The sequence below is a fragment of the Sus scrofa genome, chromosome 9 (assembly GCF_054392235.1).
Source record: "Sus scrofa isolate SSC_HxYL_T2T_F1_AM1 chromosome 9, Sscrofa_HxYL_maternal_Yorkshire_Landrace_v2.0, whole genome shotgun sequence".
NCBI classification, from domain to species: Eukaryota; Metazoa; Chordata; class Mammalia; order Artiodactyla; family Suidae; genus Sus; species Sus scrofa.
Window position 1 is genome coordinate 129,824,472 of NC_139391.1, and position 18,334 is coordinate 129,842,805.

Below are 18,334 nucleotides of genomic sequence, written 5' to 3' on the forward strand. Positions count from 1 at the left end.
AGCACAGAAATGTGTAGCAGAGCTCTAGCACTTTCTCATCGTGCATAATTGAAACTTGGTACTCATTGAATAGCAGCTCCCTGTGTCTCCCTCCCTGAACCCTGCAACTTTCTGCTTCTGACTTGACTTTAGACACTGCATGTAGGTGGAATTGTGCAGTACTTGTCCTTCTGAGACTGGCTTATTTCACTTAGCATAATGTCTTCTGGGTTCATCCATTTTGTTGCATATGGCAGGATGTCGCTCTTTTAATGAATTAACTTATTTTTTGTCTTTTTAGGGCTGCACCTGCAGTATATGGAGGTTCCTAGGTTTGGGGTCAAATCAGAACTGCAGGTACTGGCCTCCACAGCTGCAGCTTTCACATCTTGGCCATTATAAATAGTGCTACACTCAGATCTCTTTACTATTTTGATTTAAATTCTTTATTTAAATTTAAATTCTTTTAAATTATGTTTGTTTGCTTTTTTTGTCTTTTTAGGGCCCTACCTGAGCATACGGAAGTTCCCAGGCTAGGGATCGAATTGGACCTGTAGCCGCTGGCCTATGCCTCAGCCACAGTAATGCCAGATCCGAGCTGCATCTACGACCTATACCACAGTTCACGGCAACGCTGGATCCTTAACCCACTGAGTGAGGCCAAGGATGGAACCTGAGTCCTCATGGATGCTAGTCAGGTTCATTTCCACAGAGCCACACTGGGAACTCCTAAATTCTTTTACATTCGAAAGTACTCAGAAGTGGGATTGCTGGGATCATATGATAGTTCTCTTCTTAATTTGTTGAGGAACCTCCACACTGCTTTCTGTCATGGCTGTACCAATTAACATTTTTACCAACACTGTATGAGCGTTTGTTTTTTTCTACATCCTTGTCAACATTTGTGGGTTCTTTTTTAATAATGGCCATCCTAAGAAGTGTGAAGTAACACCTTATTCTGGTTTTGATTTGCATTTTCCTGATGATTAGTCACGTTGAGCCTTTTTGCATTGACCATTTGTATGTCTTCTTTGGAGAAATGTTCAAGTCCTTTGCCTATTTTATTTTATGTCTTTTAAGGGCTGCACCCGCAGCATATGGAAGTTCCTGGGCTAGTGGTTGAATCAGAGCTGCAGCTACAGGCCTATACCACAGCCACGGCAATGCCAGATATGAGCCACATCTGAGACCTATGGTGCAGCTTTCCACAGTGCCAGATCCTTATCCCACTGAGTGAGGCCAGGGTTCAAACTCGTATCCTCATGGATACTAGTTGGGTTCTTAACCTGCTGAGCCACAATGAGAACTCCTTTTGACCATTTTAAAATTCAGTTATTATTATTATTATTTTTGCTATTGTTGTAGGTGTTCCTTATATACTATGGATATTAATACTTTAATCAGATATGTTGTTTGCACACATTTTTTTCCATATTACAGGTTGACTTTTCACTTTGTTAAAGTTGTTTCCTTTGTTGTGCAGAAACTTTTTAATTTGATATAATCTCACTTAGCTATTTTTTTTTTTTTTTTGGTCTTTTTGCCTTTTCTAGGGCCGCTCCCACGGCATATGGAGGTTCCCAGGCTAGGGGTCAAATTGGAGCTGTAGCCGCCGGCCTACACCAGAGCCACAGCTATGCGGGATCTGAGCCGCATCTGCAACCTACACCACAGCTCACGGCAACGCCGGATCCTTAACCCACTGAGCAAGGCCAGGGGTTGAACCCGAAACCTCATGGTTCCTGGTCGGATTCCTTAACCACTGAACCACGATGGGAACTCCTCACTTGGCTATTTTTGATTTTGTTGCCTATGCTTTTGATGTTATATGCTTGAAATCATTGCAAAGGCCAGTGTCATGAACTTTTCCCCCTATGTTTTCTTCTAGGAGTTTTATGGTTTCAGGTCTTAAATTTAAGTCTTTAAGCCATTTTGAATTTATTTTTGTATATGGTGTAAGACATGTCAAATTTCATTCTTTTGCATGTGGATATCCAGTTTTCCCAGCACCATTTGTTGAAGAGACTGTCTTTCCCTATTATGTATTCTTGGCACCTTTGTCAAAGATCAGTTGACCAGTATATATGTGAGGTTATTTCTGGGTTCTCTATTAGTTTCCATTAATCTAAATATCTGTCTCTATCCCAGCTCCATACTGTTTTGGTTACTGTACCTTTGTAATATATTTTGAAATCCAGAAAGTATGAAACCCCCAGCCTTGGTCTTCTTTTTCAAAATTGTATTTCTTTGAATCACTTTCATTTATCAATGTTTTATAGTTCTTAGTATATAGGTCTTTTGCCTCCTTGGTCAGGTTTATTCCTAAGTATTATATTTTTGATGTAATTTTTAAAAGTTTTGTGGTTTTTTTAAACTTTCCTATTCTGATATTTCATTGTTATTGTAAAGAAAGGCAACCAATTTTTGTATGTTAACCTTGTATCCTGCTACCTTGCTGACTTTTTTTTGTCAGTTCTAATAGTTTTTGCATGGAGTCTATAGGGTTTTCTAAATATAGTATCGTATTGTCTACATATAATGACAATTTTATCTTTTCCCTTCCAATTTGGACACCTTTTATTTCTTTTTCTTGTCTCATTGCAGTGGCTAGGGCTCCTAATAGAATGTTGAATAGAAATGGTGAGATATGCTCTTGGATTGGAAGAATTAATATTGTTTGCTATACTACCCAAAGCAATCTACAGATTTAATGAGATCCCTATCAAACTACCCATGACATTTTCCACCAAAATAGAACAAATAATCCTAGATTTTATATGGAACCATAAAAAACCCAGAATTGCCAAAGCCATCCTGAAGATAAAGAACAAAGCTGGAAGCATAACTCTCTCAGACTTCAGACAACACTACAAAGCTGTAGTAACCAAAACAGCATGGTATTGGCATAAAAACAGACATATGGATCAATGGAACAAAATAGAGAGCCCACAAATAAACCCACACACTTAGGTCAATTAATCTTTTGACAAAGGAGGCGAGAATATACAGTGGAGAAAAGACAGTTTCTTTAGCAAGTGGTGTTGGGAAAGTAGGTCAGCCACATGTAAATCAAGGAATTAGAACACCCCCTCACACCATGCACAAAGTAAACTCAAAGTGGCTTAAAGACTTATAAGACATGACACCATCAAACTTCTAGAAGAAAACACAGGCAAAACATTCTCTGACATAAATTGTACCAATGTTTTCTTACGTCATTTTCCTAAGGCAGTAGAAATAAAAACAAAAATAAACAAATGGGACCTAATCAAACTTACAAGCTTTTGCACAGCAAAGGAAACCATAAGCAGAATGAAAAGACAGTCTATAGCATAGGTGAAAATATTTGCAAATGGTGCCTCTGACAAGGGCTTAATTTCCAAAAGAGAAACACATACACACGGAATACTACTCAACCATTAAAAGGAATGAAATAATGCCATTTGCAGCGACATGGATGGACCTAGAGATTATCATACTAAGTGACATAAGTCAGAAAGAGAAAGATAAATATATCATTGATATGTGGTATCTACAAAAAAGGTACAAATGAGCTTATAAAACAGAAAGAAACTTTAAAGAGGAAAGTGGGAGGAGGGTAAATTAGGAGTTTGGGATTAGCAGATACAAACTACTATATATAAAATAGATAAACAGCAAGGTTCTACTGGATAGCACAGGGAACTATATTCAATATTCCATAATAAACCATAAAAGGAAAAGAAAACAATTGCTTTGCTATTCAGTGCCCTTTGTGGTTCCACATGAATTTTAGGATTCTCTTTTACTATTTCTAAATATTTCTACTTAGCAAAAATGCTTAGAACTTTGATAGGGGTTGCATTGAAGTTGTAAATTGTTTTGGGTAATATGGATAGTCTTAACAATATTAATTCTTCTAATCCATGAGCATGGGATGTCTTTCTGTTTTTTTATGTGCTTACATAAAACATGTCAGAACTAATAGATGATTAAAGTTGCAGGATACAAAATCAATGTATAAAAATCAGTTGCATTTCTATACAGTAATGATGAACAATCTTCAAATGAAATTAAGAAAACAGTTCCACTTACAATAGCACTGAAAAGAATAAAATACTTAGGAATCGACTTAACCGAGGAGATGAAAGACTTCCACACTGAACGGTACAAATCATTGCTGATATCCTTTGAATCAAACTTGACCTTTTCTTTTAGGACCATGCTAGATCACAGGTAGGTTAGTCTGGTAAATACATTCAAACGATTATAAATGGCTTGCTGGCTTATCCTTCCCACATATGGACCGTGAGTATTTTAACCCAAAAGTATGTGTAATAGGTAATACTGACTGAGCTACCTGCAGGTGAAATATTTTAAAATAAATATTTAAAAATTATAAACTGCAACACCTGACTGCTCTACCGAGCTTAAAACCAGCCTTTTTCAGGGGATTGAACATTTGGACAAAACCACATACATTATCAAGTATAAATACAAGTAGTTATTCTTGGAAAACCTCTCTGAAGTTTTTCAGCTAGAAAACATCATTTTAGATTTCCCCACATTGTATACATACAACTTTTCAGTGAATCTGAGAAGATGCAGTTTAGGAGGGAGTACACTCATAAGGGAATGGAGCTTTTTTTGATCATGTGCTAGATAATTTATGTACATATTCAATCCTTTTTCAAACTCTGTGAGATAGATGTTTGACCCATTTTACAGATAAGGCTATGAAAGCACAGGGAAGTAGCACTCCAGTTCACTGTTAAAGTAAGCCGGCATTTGAAGCTGCCTCTGGTGGAAGCCTGTTTTCCCCTTACACACCGGGTGGCTAGCTACAGAATTGGTGGAAGAGAGAGGAAGGTGATGAGATCTGAAACTTGAGTGAAGGCTTCTGATTTATGAGCTGTCCTATCCAGAAAGACGTCCTGGAGGGGGCGAGATTGAAGAAACTTCTTGATATCCCTGAAGTGGAAAATTTTAAGGAGTCGTCTCCAAATTTACAGCCAAAAATTAGGTTAAAGTAGTGGTGAAATTGACCTTATGGGTTGCTTAACTGTCCCCAGGTGCATCTTGTATTCTTCAAGATCACTGAATAGGGGTGGGCCGGGGGACTGAGGATGGCTTAAGAAGCATAGAGGTAGGTTTCCACACGATTTTGCTCTGGACACTGGGAACACTCTAAACTGGTGATCACAGAAGCATCTAGTCTACGTGAGTTTTTCAAAAACTGGAAGCAACCCCTTCGGGTTTTATAAAAAGAGCATCCCTTCTCTCCACAGTTACTGAGCTCTCTAGGTTCTGGTTGTATGAGGGGAAGGAACTTTGCTGAGTGACTTCAGGATGTTCTCAACGGTTCAAAGATCTTTTTATTTTTCCTTGATGCACCCTCACTCTTATTTATTTTGCTCTCCTGGGAACATCAGCATATTTGATTCTCTAGCTTTTCGGTTCATAATATATTCTTCACCAAAGCCAGCCTTATGCCTTAGCATGGCCATTAATGAGAGGACTTTCTTTAGAAAAAGAAATTGAAAGGCGATTAAATTCATTTAGGGGTGAGTAGTATAAAAGACAGGCGCCCTAGACGTCTTTGCAATTGACATGAAATTCTGTTAGGTGCCAAAGTTTAACTGCATTACCATCTGGTATGGGGCTGCTGATTTACTTAATGTGTTGACAAAACTCCTCCTGGCGGGCTCGTCATGAATGGCTCTTCCCCGAGGTACTATCCCACTGTGTCCCAGCAGTACAGACAACTCAACCCCTGGTGACTGCTCCCAAAGACTCACAGAACGTCGGGGGCCCACTTTCCTCGCTGTCAGTCTCAGCAAAACCCTCTCCTGCTTTGTCCCTTTCCCTCCCACAATGACCAGTTGCTGTTGGATGAGCCTCTTCATTGGGTGGAAGAAAGAAGTCCAGGGCAACTTCCTGTTGGTAGTGTGCTGATGCGGGACAGGGGACAGCCTTTGGGTATGGGTTTTGGAATACCTTCTGACCAGTTCTGTTTTTGTTCGAATGAAACACTTCTGGGCTTCCAGTATTGCCGTTCTCATGGGGTCGCTCTGATGGAATCTCATTCAATAGGTAACCGGCGGATAATTAGACGTTTTAATGATCCCCTCCTCCCATCCTTTTTGCATCTCCCCCTCCCCCTTTATTTCTTCGCGCTAAGGAAGGAGAAACACGCTTGGATCCCACAGACCACACCCGGGTCGTTTTAGGCACCTGGTCTGTGGCCAATCAGGCAAACCCGATCCACTTGAAAGGGTGGTTGTCTGCCGATCACCTTCAGAACTGGAGAAATACCGCACGCTAACTTTATCCATGGGATTTCCGAGAGGGAGCGTGTGCTCCGCAGCACAAACAGGAAAGCCTGACATCACGGAGCGGCGGAGTGGCGTGGGGAGGAGTCTGCGGCGCCCTCGCTCGCTCGCTCGCTCGCTGCGCTCCCTTTGTGGCCGAGCTGCGCGCACCGGCGGCGGCGGCGGCGGCGGCGGGGCGGCGGGCGCGTGTCTGTGTTCGGTGCGCCGCGGCCGCTCGGGGCTGGGGCCGGAGGCGCCGCGGCAGAGCCGGGCGGGGACTGCGTTTGCCTGGAAGCAGGGCGCACCATGCCGCGTCCACACACCGGAGAGAAAACTGAGAATGAAATTGCTTTGGCAAGCTAAAATGGTAACGCGAACTCTCTGCCTTCTCCGAGGCGGCTCTGGTGGGGAATCTTCTCCCGCTTTCTCTGGGCGGGTTTTGGACTTGCTCGGAGTGCACGGAGCAATCCGATCCCTTACTTGGGAGGTCAGGCTTTCTCCCTCGGCTTCCTACGCCTTCCTCTCTGCGTGTCTTCTCCCTTTAAACCAAACTTTCTCAGCAGTTGCCTTTGGTGTGTCTGGGGCAGATGTGTGTTAGCAAAGGAAAACTTTTAAGCCAGGAGGACTGTGCGTCTGCGTGAACCGCGGGCACTTCTGCGTCCCGGCGGCTCTTTAAACACAAACTTCAAGTTTAGCTGGGGACAGGGAAACCCAGGGGGTCCCGCTGCACAGACTTGATGTGTTGCCTTTTCTGCACTTGCCAGATGATCTGACAGAAATAAAAACTTTCTACCTCCCGCTAACTTTTTGGGTTCCCAAACAATGAGAGGAGAAAAAAAAAAAAAAAAAAAAAAAAAAAAAAAAAAAAAAAAAAAGGACATGCAAAGCATTTCACTCCAAAGGAGCGAGCACTCTTGGCATTTTAAACACTTGTTTTGGCAGTGTTTAAAATGTAGTTTGCTCAAATAACGGAGCCACTTAGAAAAGGGCAAACTTTTCCTGCGAATGACTTATTTTTCCTCGCACTTAAGGAGGAAAAGTTAATCAGGACTAAACCACCGTTTCTTTAAGAAGGGGGAAAGAGAAGACTTTTTAAAAAACCATTTAAGATATGTGAGCAAGTCTAGGAAAAATAACTAAATGGGAAAGTCCGGGACTCCTGATACCGCAGGAAAGGGCTGGGGGCCAAGAAAATCCCCGCATTCCCTCTGTTGCAATGTGTCCTGTGTTGCTCTGATTGTGATATATATACATATTTTTTGAACAGCCCCATCTTTTATGTCCCGAGTGCTGTTGTAAGCAGCTGGGATAGATTGCGGTTAGCAGAGAGGAAAAAAAAAAAAAATACTCTTTTTCTTTCTTTTTGTCCCACCCCCTGGCAGAGCTCGATTCAGGACTGGGGTGAAGAGGTAGAGGAAGGAGCTGTTTACCATGTCACCCTCAAAAGAGTCCAGATTCAACAGGCTGCCAATAAAGGAGCAAGATGGCTAGGGGTGAGTAAAGCTGGAGAGACTGTGAACTTTGGGCTTGCAGTGTCTGTGTTCTGTGAATATCATTATTTAGCAGAGGCAGGCTTTCCCTCCCCCCCCTTTCCTCCTATCATCTCTTTTAACCTTAAAAAAGGAAACTACAGTGACCAAGTGTTTGCAGTAGCAGTACTGGTCTGTTTTCCAAAGTATCTCCCTAGGTTTGTCAATAATTCAGAACCTCTTGGAAACATCTTGAGGTACTTGGCAAATAGAGTGGGGATGGAGTGGCAGAACGTAGCACAGAATTACAGGACCAGAAAATAGCCCAGTGTTAGACAAGAGCCATTTTGCCCGGATGGCACCCCTTCCTCTCCCTGTCTTTCTCCTGTTGATGCTGACATCCCTGGTCCTACTCCGTTCCTGTACCAAGTACCTGGAATGCTCGGGGGGCCTGACATTCCAAATCTGCTTCCTATGGTGGCGGGGATGGCAGATTTCCCATTGTCACCTCCTTTCCACAGCCCATGAGGAGGCAAAGGTGTGCTTTGTGCCCATGACTTCATGTACAGTGTGTGGAGAATGCTGGGTCTTTGGAGAAACACTGCTTCCATAAATAAAACTTTTTTTTTTTTTCCATTGAGATTTGAAAGTATCAGGTGGGATCAAGCGAGTTACTCTTTATTGCCGGATGGATCCTTCATCACATCCCAACTGAAGGGGGTGTGAGGAACGAAACGCTTGGGCAAACACCCTCATGCAAAGAAGGAAGGAATTCTTCATCTGGGGCTAGAAGCAATGCTCAGAGGGCAGACAGCCTTGAGAAGGAGCATAGTGGCAGGCGAATAGAGGAGGGTGGGGTGTGGTTTCACGTGGTCTTATTCTGGCCCCACTCAGGCTTCACAGCTGATGGGCTTGAGAGCCGTGAAGATTATGCTCGGGTGTCCTGTCTTTACTAGCTTCATGTTTCAGAAAATTTTCAGTGTTTTGAGCAGCATTCAAAGGTGGGGTGTGAAGGAGGACAGGAAGCAAAACTGCCCTGGACTTCACGTTAAGACCGAGGCAACATGTGACTTGCAATTCCTGGCGTTTAAGGCAGGATGCCCGGCAGCAATGGTTTCCTCTGCCACGGGTCTGCTGGGCTGCTGACACGGGCGGTCGTTGCTTTGGGCTTCCCCGGCTGTTTCAAGTCAGGCGTTTCCTGCTCTGTACTTGGGGTTGAGGTACCACCCACCAGGGTGGTAAGCTGTTAGGGACAGGTGTAGCCTGGAAAGCTAGAAACCTTTGCTTTGAAAACCTGAGGTTTCGACTTTTCAAGTGGGTACTTGGAGTACGATTTGGAAATTAATTAGATGTATCACCAGCAGCCTGATAGGAAAAGCAGAACTAGAGTTCTGACAGGGCATCACTTTGTTTTTGGTGATCGTGTATATGCATTTTGCTTACATGCAGTTTTGATGTGGTCTAGCCTGAGTATTTCAAAATGATTCACAAGTTCTGAAGCAGCTGCCTTCAAAAGGGTCATTACATTTTCTGATGCCAGGTTCTTCCCCTCTTTATAATGAGACCGATGTTGCTCTGGTGACAGTTTTAGTTTTTAGCCAAAGGCAATAGCAGCAAATGAGCAAGTCATGGGGACATGGACAGGTTAACTCCGCAGGTCCCAAATACAAGTGTGGTTCATATAGATGCTCCCAGTTAGTGATTGTCACTGACTGTTCCGGTCACCGGACCCCTCTTTTCTCCCCCTCTCCCTGAGTTCTCATATAGAGTTCAGGGTTGGTTCACCCCGGATTTAGGAGTAGAGCTAAAATATCAAAGAGGGAAATAGGTAAAAAGATGGCCTCTAGTTGGTGGAGGAATGCGGCCCCCCTTCCCCCCATTTCAGCAAAGTTTGATTTGCTGCCCGCCCCCCCCAGTCGTTGAGCGCCAGTTCCTAGGGACGCTCCAGCTCTGATCCCCCTTGTTTTCTTGTCTTAGGTGTCCTGTTGGGAAGCACTGTTTTTGTCCTTGGAAATTCCAGGCTTAATTAAATGTGACTCAACCAGTCGAGCCATGGCAATTACAAAGCCTTTTTCTTTAGGCCCGTGAGTGGCTTCTCTATGTTTGTTTTCTGATATTCCTTTCCAAACTTTTCAAAGCAGCCGGTTTTATTTATTTACTTATTATTGAATGTAGTGGACGTACACTATCCTGTTAATGTCAGGTATGCTGTATCATGTGACGTTTGCATATATTATGAAATGATTACCACGATAAGCTGGAAAACCATTTGTCCCTACACAAACTTACTGCGCTATGACTGACCGCATCCCTCATGTTGAAGCAGCTAGTTTTAGAGTGAACTAGGGACTGAGGTCAGGTGAAGGTATATCGAAATATGACGACAGTGTACAAGGAAGGTGGTATTGTGATTATCTCTTTTTTTCCCACATGAGGAAACTAATGTCCAAGGGAGTTCAATTGCTTGCCAGGATCACACAGCTAGAAGTGGTAGAGGCTGGATTTGAACCCATATGTTTAGTTCCTTGCTGTTGGGAACTGCCTAGGACCTTAAGGCTGTTTCCCTAGCAGGGGAAGAGAACACTGACTCAGAGGAGCAAGGATGCTGGAGTTCCCTGGTGGCTCAGCGGGTTAAGGACCCAGCATTGTCACTGCTATGGCTTGGGTCACTGCTGTGGTGTGGGTTTTATCCCTTGGTCCAGGAACCTCCACATGCTGTGGGGGTGGGCAAAAAGAACAAGGATGCTTAGTGTGTAGTTCTCCCCTGAGATTTTGCACCGGGGCAGGACTTGAGCCATCTGGCTTTCTTTGATCTTTTGAATGATAACTTGAGCTGCAAGTTGAGATATTTAATGTGAAGATGTGTGTCTTGTTAACAAGCTCTGCATCTTGGGTGCATGAAGTACAGTGCACCAAAGATGGACAAGCTTGGGAGTTCCCGTCATGGCACAGTGGTTAACGAATCTGACTAGGAACCATGAGGTTGTGGGTTCGATCCCTGGCCTTGCTCAGTGGGTTGAGGATCCGGCGTTGCGGTGAGCTGTGGTGCAGGTTGCAGGCGTGGCTCAGATCCCACGTTGATGTGGCCCTGGCATAGGCTGGTGGCTATAGCTCCAATTCAACCCCTGGCCCGGGAACCTCCATGTGCTGCGGGAAGCAGCCCTAGAAAAAGACAAAAAAAAAAAAAAAGAAAAAAAAAGATGGACGAGCTTGTCTAGCACCGGAGGGCAGACCTGGCTCTCACTGCATGTCTGTAAGTAAGGCTTAATCAAAAGGCCTAAGGGATGAGCACAATGTATTTGCTAGTACTCAGATCACAAAATAGAACTATGATTCAGTTTGGGAAGAATAGCAAAATAATTTCATGCACATTCTTCAATGTGACATGTGATACAGTTCAAAACAGTTAGAACATTGCTTTTGTTTTGTTAAATTTTGTGTTCAGTTGATCTCTTTTGAAGTAAAACCCCTCTGTCTTTGGTTGTAAAATATACAACTGATTGTGGCTTAGGCTGGCTTTACGGGTACATGCAGCTGCAGCTTTAAGTGAGGTTATATTGGGCAACTTTGAAAAACCAAATATTATTGAAATACTAACCCAATTTTTCCTTTACAATAACATCTTAGGGATAATTTTATCTGGCTGCTCAAAGAAAAAATGGCTCTGATTATGTCACAGAATCATAAAATCTTAGGATTGGAAGAAACCTTAAAAAGTAATTTTATCCAACTGTTCAATTAGCTTGTAGAAAAATTTCCAGTAGTTTTTTGGAAGAGCAAATGGTGAAACGTTGTCATTTTTCTTTGGTTCCAGCATTGTGGGTGTACACTGACAATTTAAGAAAATGTCCGCATTCTCTGGAAGCAGGAAATGTGCCCTTTTAGGAAAAATACTCAGATGGTCAGAGGAAAAAGGTCCCACTCTCAGGGAAAGGGCTTCGGTGTCAGGAGCTCACTTGACTGTCTTCAGAATACGGTGGCTGCAGGGTCCAGAAGAGCGTCAAACCCAAGATAAATTCAGTGGGGATATTTGTTGGACAAGCAGGATTCTTAGGGCCAGGTCACCTCTGCAAGGTTTGTGTGGGAGGGGAGCCGTCAGGGGATAGTCACATGGCTTTTCTTCCTGCACGGCTGTGGCTCTGCGGCCCTTAACAGTGGGGTCCCAGTGCCTCCCTGCCCTTCGTCCTGTATTTATCACACTGTCTCCCTCAGAGGCCGCGTTGGGTGGAGTTGAAATGCTTGATGGCTGGGAGGCTGGTAAAGAGAGCAAAGCAGAAGAGAAGAAAGCAGAACTGAGTCAGAAATCAGAGGAACCGGAACTCTGTCCTAGAACTTAGTGGGTTATCCGAGTGCACTTGTCACATCTGGACGGAGGGGTTTTCCTCACGTGGATACGCTGGCCGGGTTGACGCCGCAGGGGGTTTTGGTGGCATTGCTGTCCCTATTGGCTTTCAATGGCATATATCCTCGAGTTTTCAGCCACCTTCTCTTCTGGGATGCTTCTCTGATCTCCCAAGTCTGGAGGGAGGTACCCTCTCCGCACGTTCCAGAAGTATGCTCTGTCCCTCGGTCATGCATTTACCTCACTCTGTTGTAATTGCTGGTTTGTTTGTATTTCCCATTAGACTGAAGTGGGGGCTATGACCATTTTGTTGGCAGAAACTCTGTAAATGTTGAATGAACGGATCAAGTTTCATGCCTTTTTGGGGAGGCGAACATGGTCTTGATAAATATGAATGTATGGTTGCTCCTCATTTAAAACCAAAGCGGCATGAAGATGTTAGCTCGTAAAAGGAGGGCACATGGGAGAGAGAAAAGCCAATTAGCTAATGATTATAGCTCTCTTACTTTCTTCCTGACACAAAGCAGGACATAAACAAAAGTAGTGATTATTCATTTTGACAAAAAAAAAAATTCGTGGCAGTGAATTAACTAGACAGTCCCCCAGTGCCTTTTGAAAGCAAGAGGTCCAGCTGCATTGAGTGTTGGAAGAAAGCAAGGCCGTAAGGCCATGCACGAGTTAGAGGGCTGGCAGGCATTCCCCTTACGTGTGGTTGGAGGGCTCAGGAGCCAGGTTTTAGAACTGTAAGGAGAGAAGCCCTGGAGGAGCCCTCAGTTTAGTTTGTCGTCCTTGTTTTCATCTAGAAAAACAGGCCCTTGGGTTGTGTTATTCCTGTCTATCGGAATGTTTAATTTAGGCTTTAGAAAGTAAATTTCAGAATTTAGCAACCATCTGTAAATGAACCAACTGGTATTTTTCATTTTGACCTTGGGAACATGTTGCTAAAATAATCCGATAGGACAGCCTGAGGCCTACACCAATCAAGAAAATACGGTGCATTTCAACTGCCTGAGCCATCCTTCTTATGTTGGAGTGCTTTCCCTGCTTTCAGAAGCTTTTGGGATCTGTGTAAGGAATATCTAGCTTGTAACCCAAGAATATCCATTTCAGTTCGGCAATCCAGGAGACTTGAGTTCAAGGTACATGTCTGCCCCCAGGGAATACTAACAGCATAAGTATGAGGCACATTAACTCCTTATTCTTTAAGTATACATTCTATTAAATTAATATCATAGACGTATTTCTTATTTCTGTGAACTTATTAAAACAAATGTCCTAGAGGAGTTCCATCGTGGTGCAGCGGAAACAAATCCGACCAGGAACCATGAGGTTGCAGGTTCGATCCCTGGCCTTGCTCAGTGGGTCAAGGATCCAGCGTTGCCGTGAGCTGTGGTGTGGGTAGCAGAGGTGGCTCAGATCTGGCGTGACTGTGACTGGTGTAGGCTGGCAGCTGCATCTCTGATTCGACCCCTAGCCTGGGAACCTCCATATATGCCGCAGGTGCAGCCCTCAAAAGACAAAAGAGAAAAAAAAAATGTCCTAGAGTTTTAAATTTAGAAAGAAAAGGAGAGCAATAAAGTCATTAGGGTGTCTTTTGCCTTTAGCTCTTAGCTGGACTTTGCCGCCTCCCCATCCCACTTATTTTAGTTGCCTTCAGTCGTGGCGTCTGCATCTTTTTATACGTCTCCCTTCTATGTCACCTGAATCTTGTGGTGACTATCTTATACATTTTACATTAAAATATGCAGTCATAAAGAGTCCCCTTTGTGGTTCAGTGGTTAATCAAATTCAACTAGGATCCATGAGGACACGGCTTTGATCCCTGGCCTCGCTCAGTGGGTTAAGGATCTGGCGTTGCCATGCACTGTGGTGTAGGTCTCAGACATGGCTCAGATCCGCTGTGGCTGTAGCTTTGGTGTAGACTGGCAGCTACAGCTCTGATTTGACCTCTAGCATCGGAACTTCCATATGCTGAGGGTATGGCTCTAAAAAGCAAAAAAACAAAAACAAACAAAAAAACCAAAAACAGGCAGTAATAAGCTAAAATAAGTAAAACATTTCAATTTCTACTGTGAAATGTGATACACTTTTTATAGAAAAAAAAGGAAAGATTTCTGTAAAGGAAGGTTAAATGGGGGAAGATCCAGAATGTTGATTTATTCCAGGAGAGGCGATCAGCTGGCTCCGTCCGGTGTCTGGGTTGCTGATGGGTGTGGCTGTCCCCACAGAGTTGATTTGATGGCTGGAGTTTGGGGCAGTTTCTGGGTTGTTTGCTAAGTGAAGCATCCGCTGTGAACTCCCTGGCTGCTGTTGCCTGTCTCCATATGGTTTTGTCATCTGCATTTGACTCTGCTAACCTCGCCTTCCATACTCATCGAGAGCCTCCTTGATGCCAGACACCACGTTAAATCTTGGGAATCCCAAACGAAACAAAACACCCCTCGTTCTTAGGGAAAGCTCAGGTTGTAGGGGAGACAGAAACTGTGAGTTGATTATAGTATATTGTGGTGGGGGGACCATTGCCACAGGAGAGATCTCCCTTGGGTGTTAAGGGAGCCCCGAGGGTGGCACGTAAATCAAATGAGAGTGGGAGTGGTCACTCCAGGAAGGCTTCATGGAAGAAGGGCCCTGAAGAGGAGAGTCGATGGATGAATAGGAGTTCACGGAGGGTGTGTGCAGTGATACAGTCCTGTCAGAGCAAGGCTGGGGAAGAGCTGAGAGCTCGTGTGAGGCTCAGCCCGGGGAAGAGGGAAGGGCAGCCAGAGAGAAAGGCTGGAGCCCCCTCTTTGCTAGGCTGTGGAATTTGCTCGGTCCTGAATGCTGAGTTGTCACCAAATGCAGAGGGGTATGGTGAGATTTGCATGTTAGAAAGATGACTGACAGCTGAGGAGTGGATGCTTGCGGAAGGAGCCAGATGACCGGATGCAACCCGGGCAGCAGAACCCAGAGAATGGGTGGGAGAGGGGGGAGGGGGAGAGGGGGAGGAGGAGGGGAGGAGGGGGGAGGGGGAGGGGGAGGGGGGAGGGTGGGGGTGGAGGTTGAGTAGAGGAGGCCTGGTGGGCGTGGGCGTGGAGCTTAGCCCACCTTGCTGTCCACGAGCAGGTCAAAAGCCTTCTGGCTTTCTGGGGTCAGCACCATCCTCTTACTGGATGAGGGTCCTGCGGACTTCAAGGCAGGCTGGCTCTGTGTAAACACTAGCAAATGCCTTCTTTCCTGTCAGCAGGCCCTGCAGACCAGACCCAGGCATGCCTGATGTGTCCTGTCCAGAGATGCAGTCTCAGTTCAGGCTCGTGAAGCGGGCCTGCAAGCACTGATTGCTTCTCAGATTCCCAGAAGGCTCTGAAGAGCTGGTGGTTTCTGTTGTTTTGGGGTTTTTTTTTGTTTTTTTTTGTTTTTTTTTTTTTAAAGTCTTCTGATTCTTAGAAACTAAACTGAATCTGTAGGTCATAGAGAGAGAGAATAAATATGGAACCCACAGGACTGATTACAGAGTCGTATTTTAGACAACAGCAGTAGAACTTATAATTGTGTTGTTAGGGACACAAGAAATTTTATGGTTAAGTGTCCTGGTCTTTTCCCCCCCTCCTGACTCAGTGTCTTTAAACCCTTTTCTGAAACTATTTATCCTGGCTGCCTCATTACTGTTCTTGGAGGCTCACTCTGATGGTTAAGTCCACTAGGACAAAAGAAAAAATTTGGTACGATCTAATGTTTCCTTGGTTTACCTCCACCGTGATCCCTCTCTCTCTCTTTTACGCACACATATACCAGAAATGAAAATGTCTTTTCACATTGTATTTTTAGGATGTGGTGCATCTTTGTCATGTCAGTTCGTGACCACTTCTATATACCTGATCAAAGCCTGGCTTTGTTAGGTTTTGCTTGGTTTCCCTTGTGTCGTTATTGTGATTGATTAACTTCTGTTTAGGAACCGTCTTCAATTTTTTTTTTTTTAAAATCTTTTCTTAGGGCCACACCTGCAGCACATGGAAGTTCCCAGGCTAGGGGTCAAATTGGAGCTATAGCTGCTGGCCACAACCACAGCATCGCAGGATCCGAGCCGCGTCTGTGACCTGCACCACAACTCATGGCAACGCTGGATCCCCAACTCACTAAGCGAGGCCAGGGATCGAACCTGTATCCTCATGGGTACTAGTCGGATTCATTTCTGCTGAGCCACCACAGGAACTGCCTAGGAACTGTCTTCAATTTTAAAAAGAATAAAAAGAGAGGGGGGGAGGAAGGAATATAAAGGTAGGACCAGATTACATTAGATAGAAGACACCTCCTTGGAGGAAGACCAGTTAGTCTTGTGCAGATTGAGACAGAGTCATATTATTTACCACAGATCCTTTGGGCTTAACATGGTAGAAAAACCTGAGCCTTTTCACCAACGTGGTTGTGTGTTTGTGTTCCAGTGAGTGGGGTTTCTGCCTGGCTTGGCTCCTCAAAGCCATCTTCTCCTTTATGTCCTGCAGTGTAGAACTGACCTCTAAGGGTGATAATGGAGGTGGCTGGGGGTGGGATGGTCTGTTGGTGGTGGTTCTGAATGTTTTTCTATCTTCACAGAATCATTACCCCGTATTTTCTAGTATTTAGTACCATCTGTGGTCCATTCATTTGAATTCATTTCCGCATCCCATGTAACCTCCCCCAGACATTTTCTGTTTGCTCTTTTCAGCAAAGAATTGAGCAGTTCAGCTTTTTTCCCTCCTTTATTTTGTTTCCTGCCGATTCAAATGACCCATTTTCATCTTCTATAAAAGCCAAGCCAAGGCTGAGTCCTTCCAGCTTCATCATTCTGAAGATAATTTGAAGGCCAAAAACAAACCTTTTCTGCTAAAAGTAGGATGTGTTTGGTCAGTAATATCAGCCGAGGCTCTTGGCAACTCTCTAAGTAGCAGCTCTTCCCAGTCAGATGCTGTTGCACGCCTGCAGCTTCTGTCACAGATGGTGATGGGGCTAGAATCTGTGGACAGCATCTGTGTAGTAAAAGTACATGAAATGGGTATGGGTAAAACTAAGTGAAAGTGGCTTAGACATTGGCTAGAAATGAAATGCTTCAGCGTCATGACTTTTCTCATTAAAATTGCAATACCTGATACTCCCAAATAGAAAATCCAGCAAGTTGGAAGCACTTGGTTCGTTTGTGAAGCACGGGAAACACATTTGTTCTTTTCTATCCGAATGTTAACCCCTCCTGATGACACAGCACAGGGAGCATATCTATTTAACAAACGTCTCAACCAAGTATGAACAGGCCCAGAGCCGCCAGGGCCTGGCTGGGGCGTCAGCACAGGGCTCCTTCTCCCAGGCTGGGGCCTTTGCAGGAGATGGTACCTCCTATTTCCTCTTTCCCTTCAGGGTTCTTCCCAGCAGAAGCTGCGATCAGGGTTAGGTAACCTAGGGGCACTGGTCCAGGGCCTGTGCCTTGGAGCCAGACAGATCTGGATTCAGAGCTGGCTTGGGCCACACGCGAGGCTCCATGGGCTAGAGCCCTGAAGGGATTGACCCTTTTGAAGCCTGAGTTCCTCACCTGAAGAGGGAGGCGATGAGCGTGCCCCGCGGACAGAATTGCTGTGAGCAGTGCGTGCGTTAGGTGTGTCAGGTGCTTGGCACGGAGCCTAGGACATGGAATGCTCTCCCTCACCGAGCACTGGGGCTCTCATCAGGACCCCACTGTCTGTTCCTCTTCTTCTTCTTCTTCTTTTTTTTTTTAAATTTGTATAATGATTTTTATTTTTTTCCATTATAGCTGGTTTACAGGGCCGTTCCCTTTCTGAACCTTGCCATGGCAACTCGCAGAGGCGCGTGGGTCCCCCTTGAAGCAGGCCGTTGTGTGTGAGCCAGATCACCTGATGAGGCGCGGTCTCAGCACGTCTTTAAGTCCTGTTCCTGACATCCCTCTCTCGCTGTGCACATCTAGGAGGCAGGGCCATGGCAGGGTTTGGTGATAAGGATTTATTAGGAGTAGTATCTACTTTCGTGTCTGTAGTACTATCTATTTCTCTGTCTGGCTGCCTTTCCAGTGAGACCGTTATTGCTGGGATGCTAATATTGAACTTTTCAAATTCCCTGCGTTGGTAAGTTGTTGGTGTTCTGATTTTGTATGCTTTAAAAATACTACTTAGGAGTTCCTGTTATGGCTCAGTGGTTAATGAACCTGACTAGTCTCCACGAGGACACAGGTTCGATCCCTGGCCTTGCTCGGTGGGTTAAGGATCCAGCATTGCCGTGAGCTGCAGGGTAGGTCA

General features: G+C 44.6%; 1 protein-coding gene across 7 annotated transcripts in view; it reads left to right on the top strand.

Moving 5' to 3' along the window:
• Positions 1-18,334, top strand: part of RGL1 (ral guanine nucleotide dissociation stimulator like 1) — a 295,309-nt gene that overhangs the window by 150,504 nt on the left and 126,471 nt on the right. For 2 of the 7 annotated variants that reach the window (XR_014816489.1, XM_005667817.4), the window contains exons 1-2: positions 6,424-6,636; positions 7,652-7,762. The exons of 2 other annotated variants lie outside the window; for them this stretch is intronic. Coding sequence is in view for 3 of the 5 variants with exons in the window: in XM_005667817.4 (XP_005667874.4) it covers positions 6,610-6,636; positions 7,652-7,762 (138 nt within the window). In the remaining 2 variants the exon portion in view is untranslated. Of the gene's footprint in view, positions 1-5,935; positions 6,052-6,423; positions 6,637-7,651; positions 7,763-18,334 lie in introns of those variants that run through there. 3 more of the 7 variants (XM_003357576.6, XM_084977961.1, XM_084977963.1) reach the window with 2 other exon arrangements.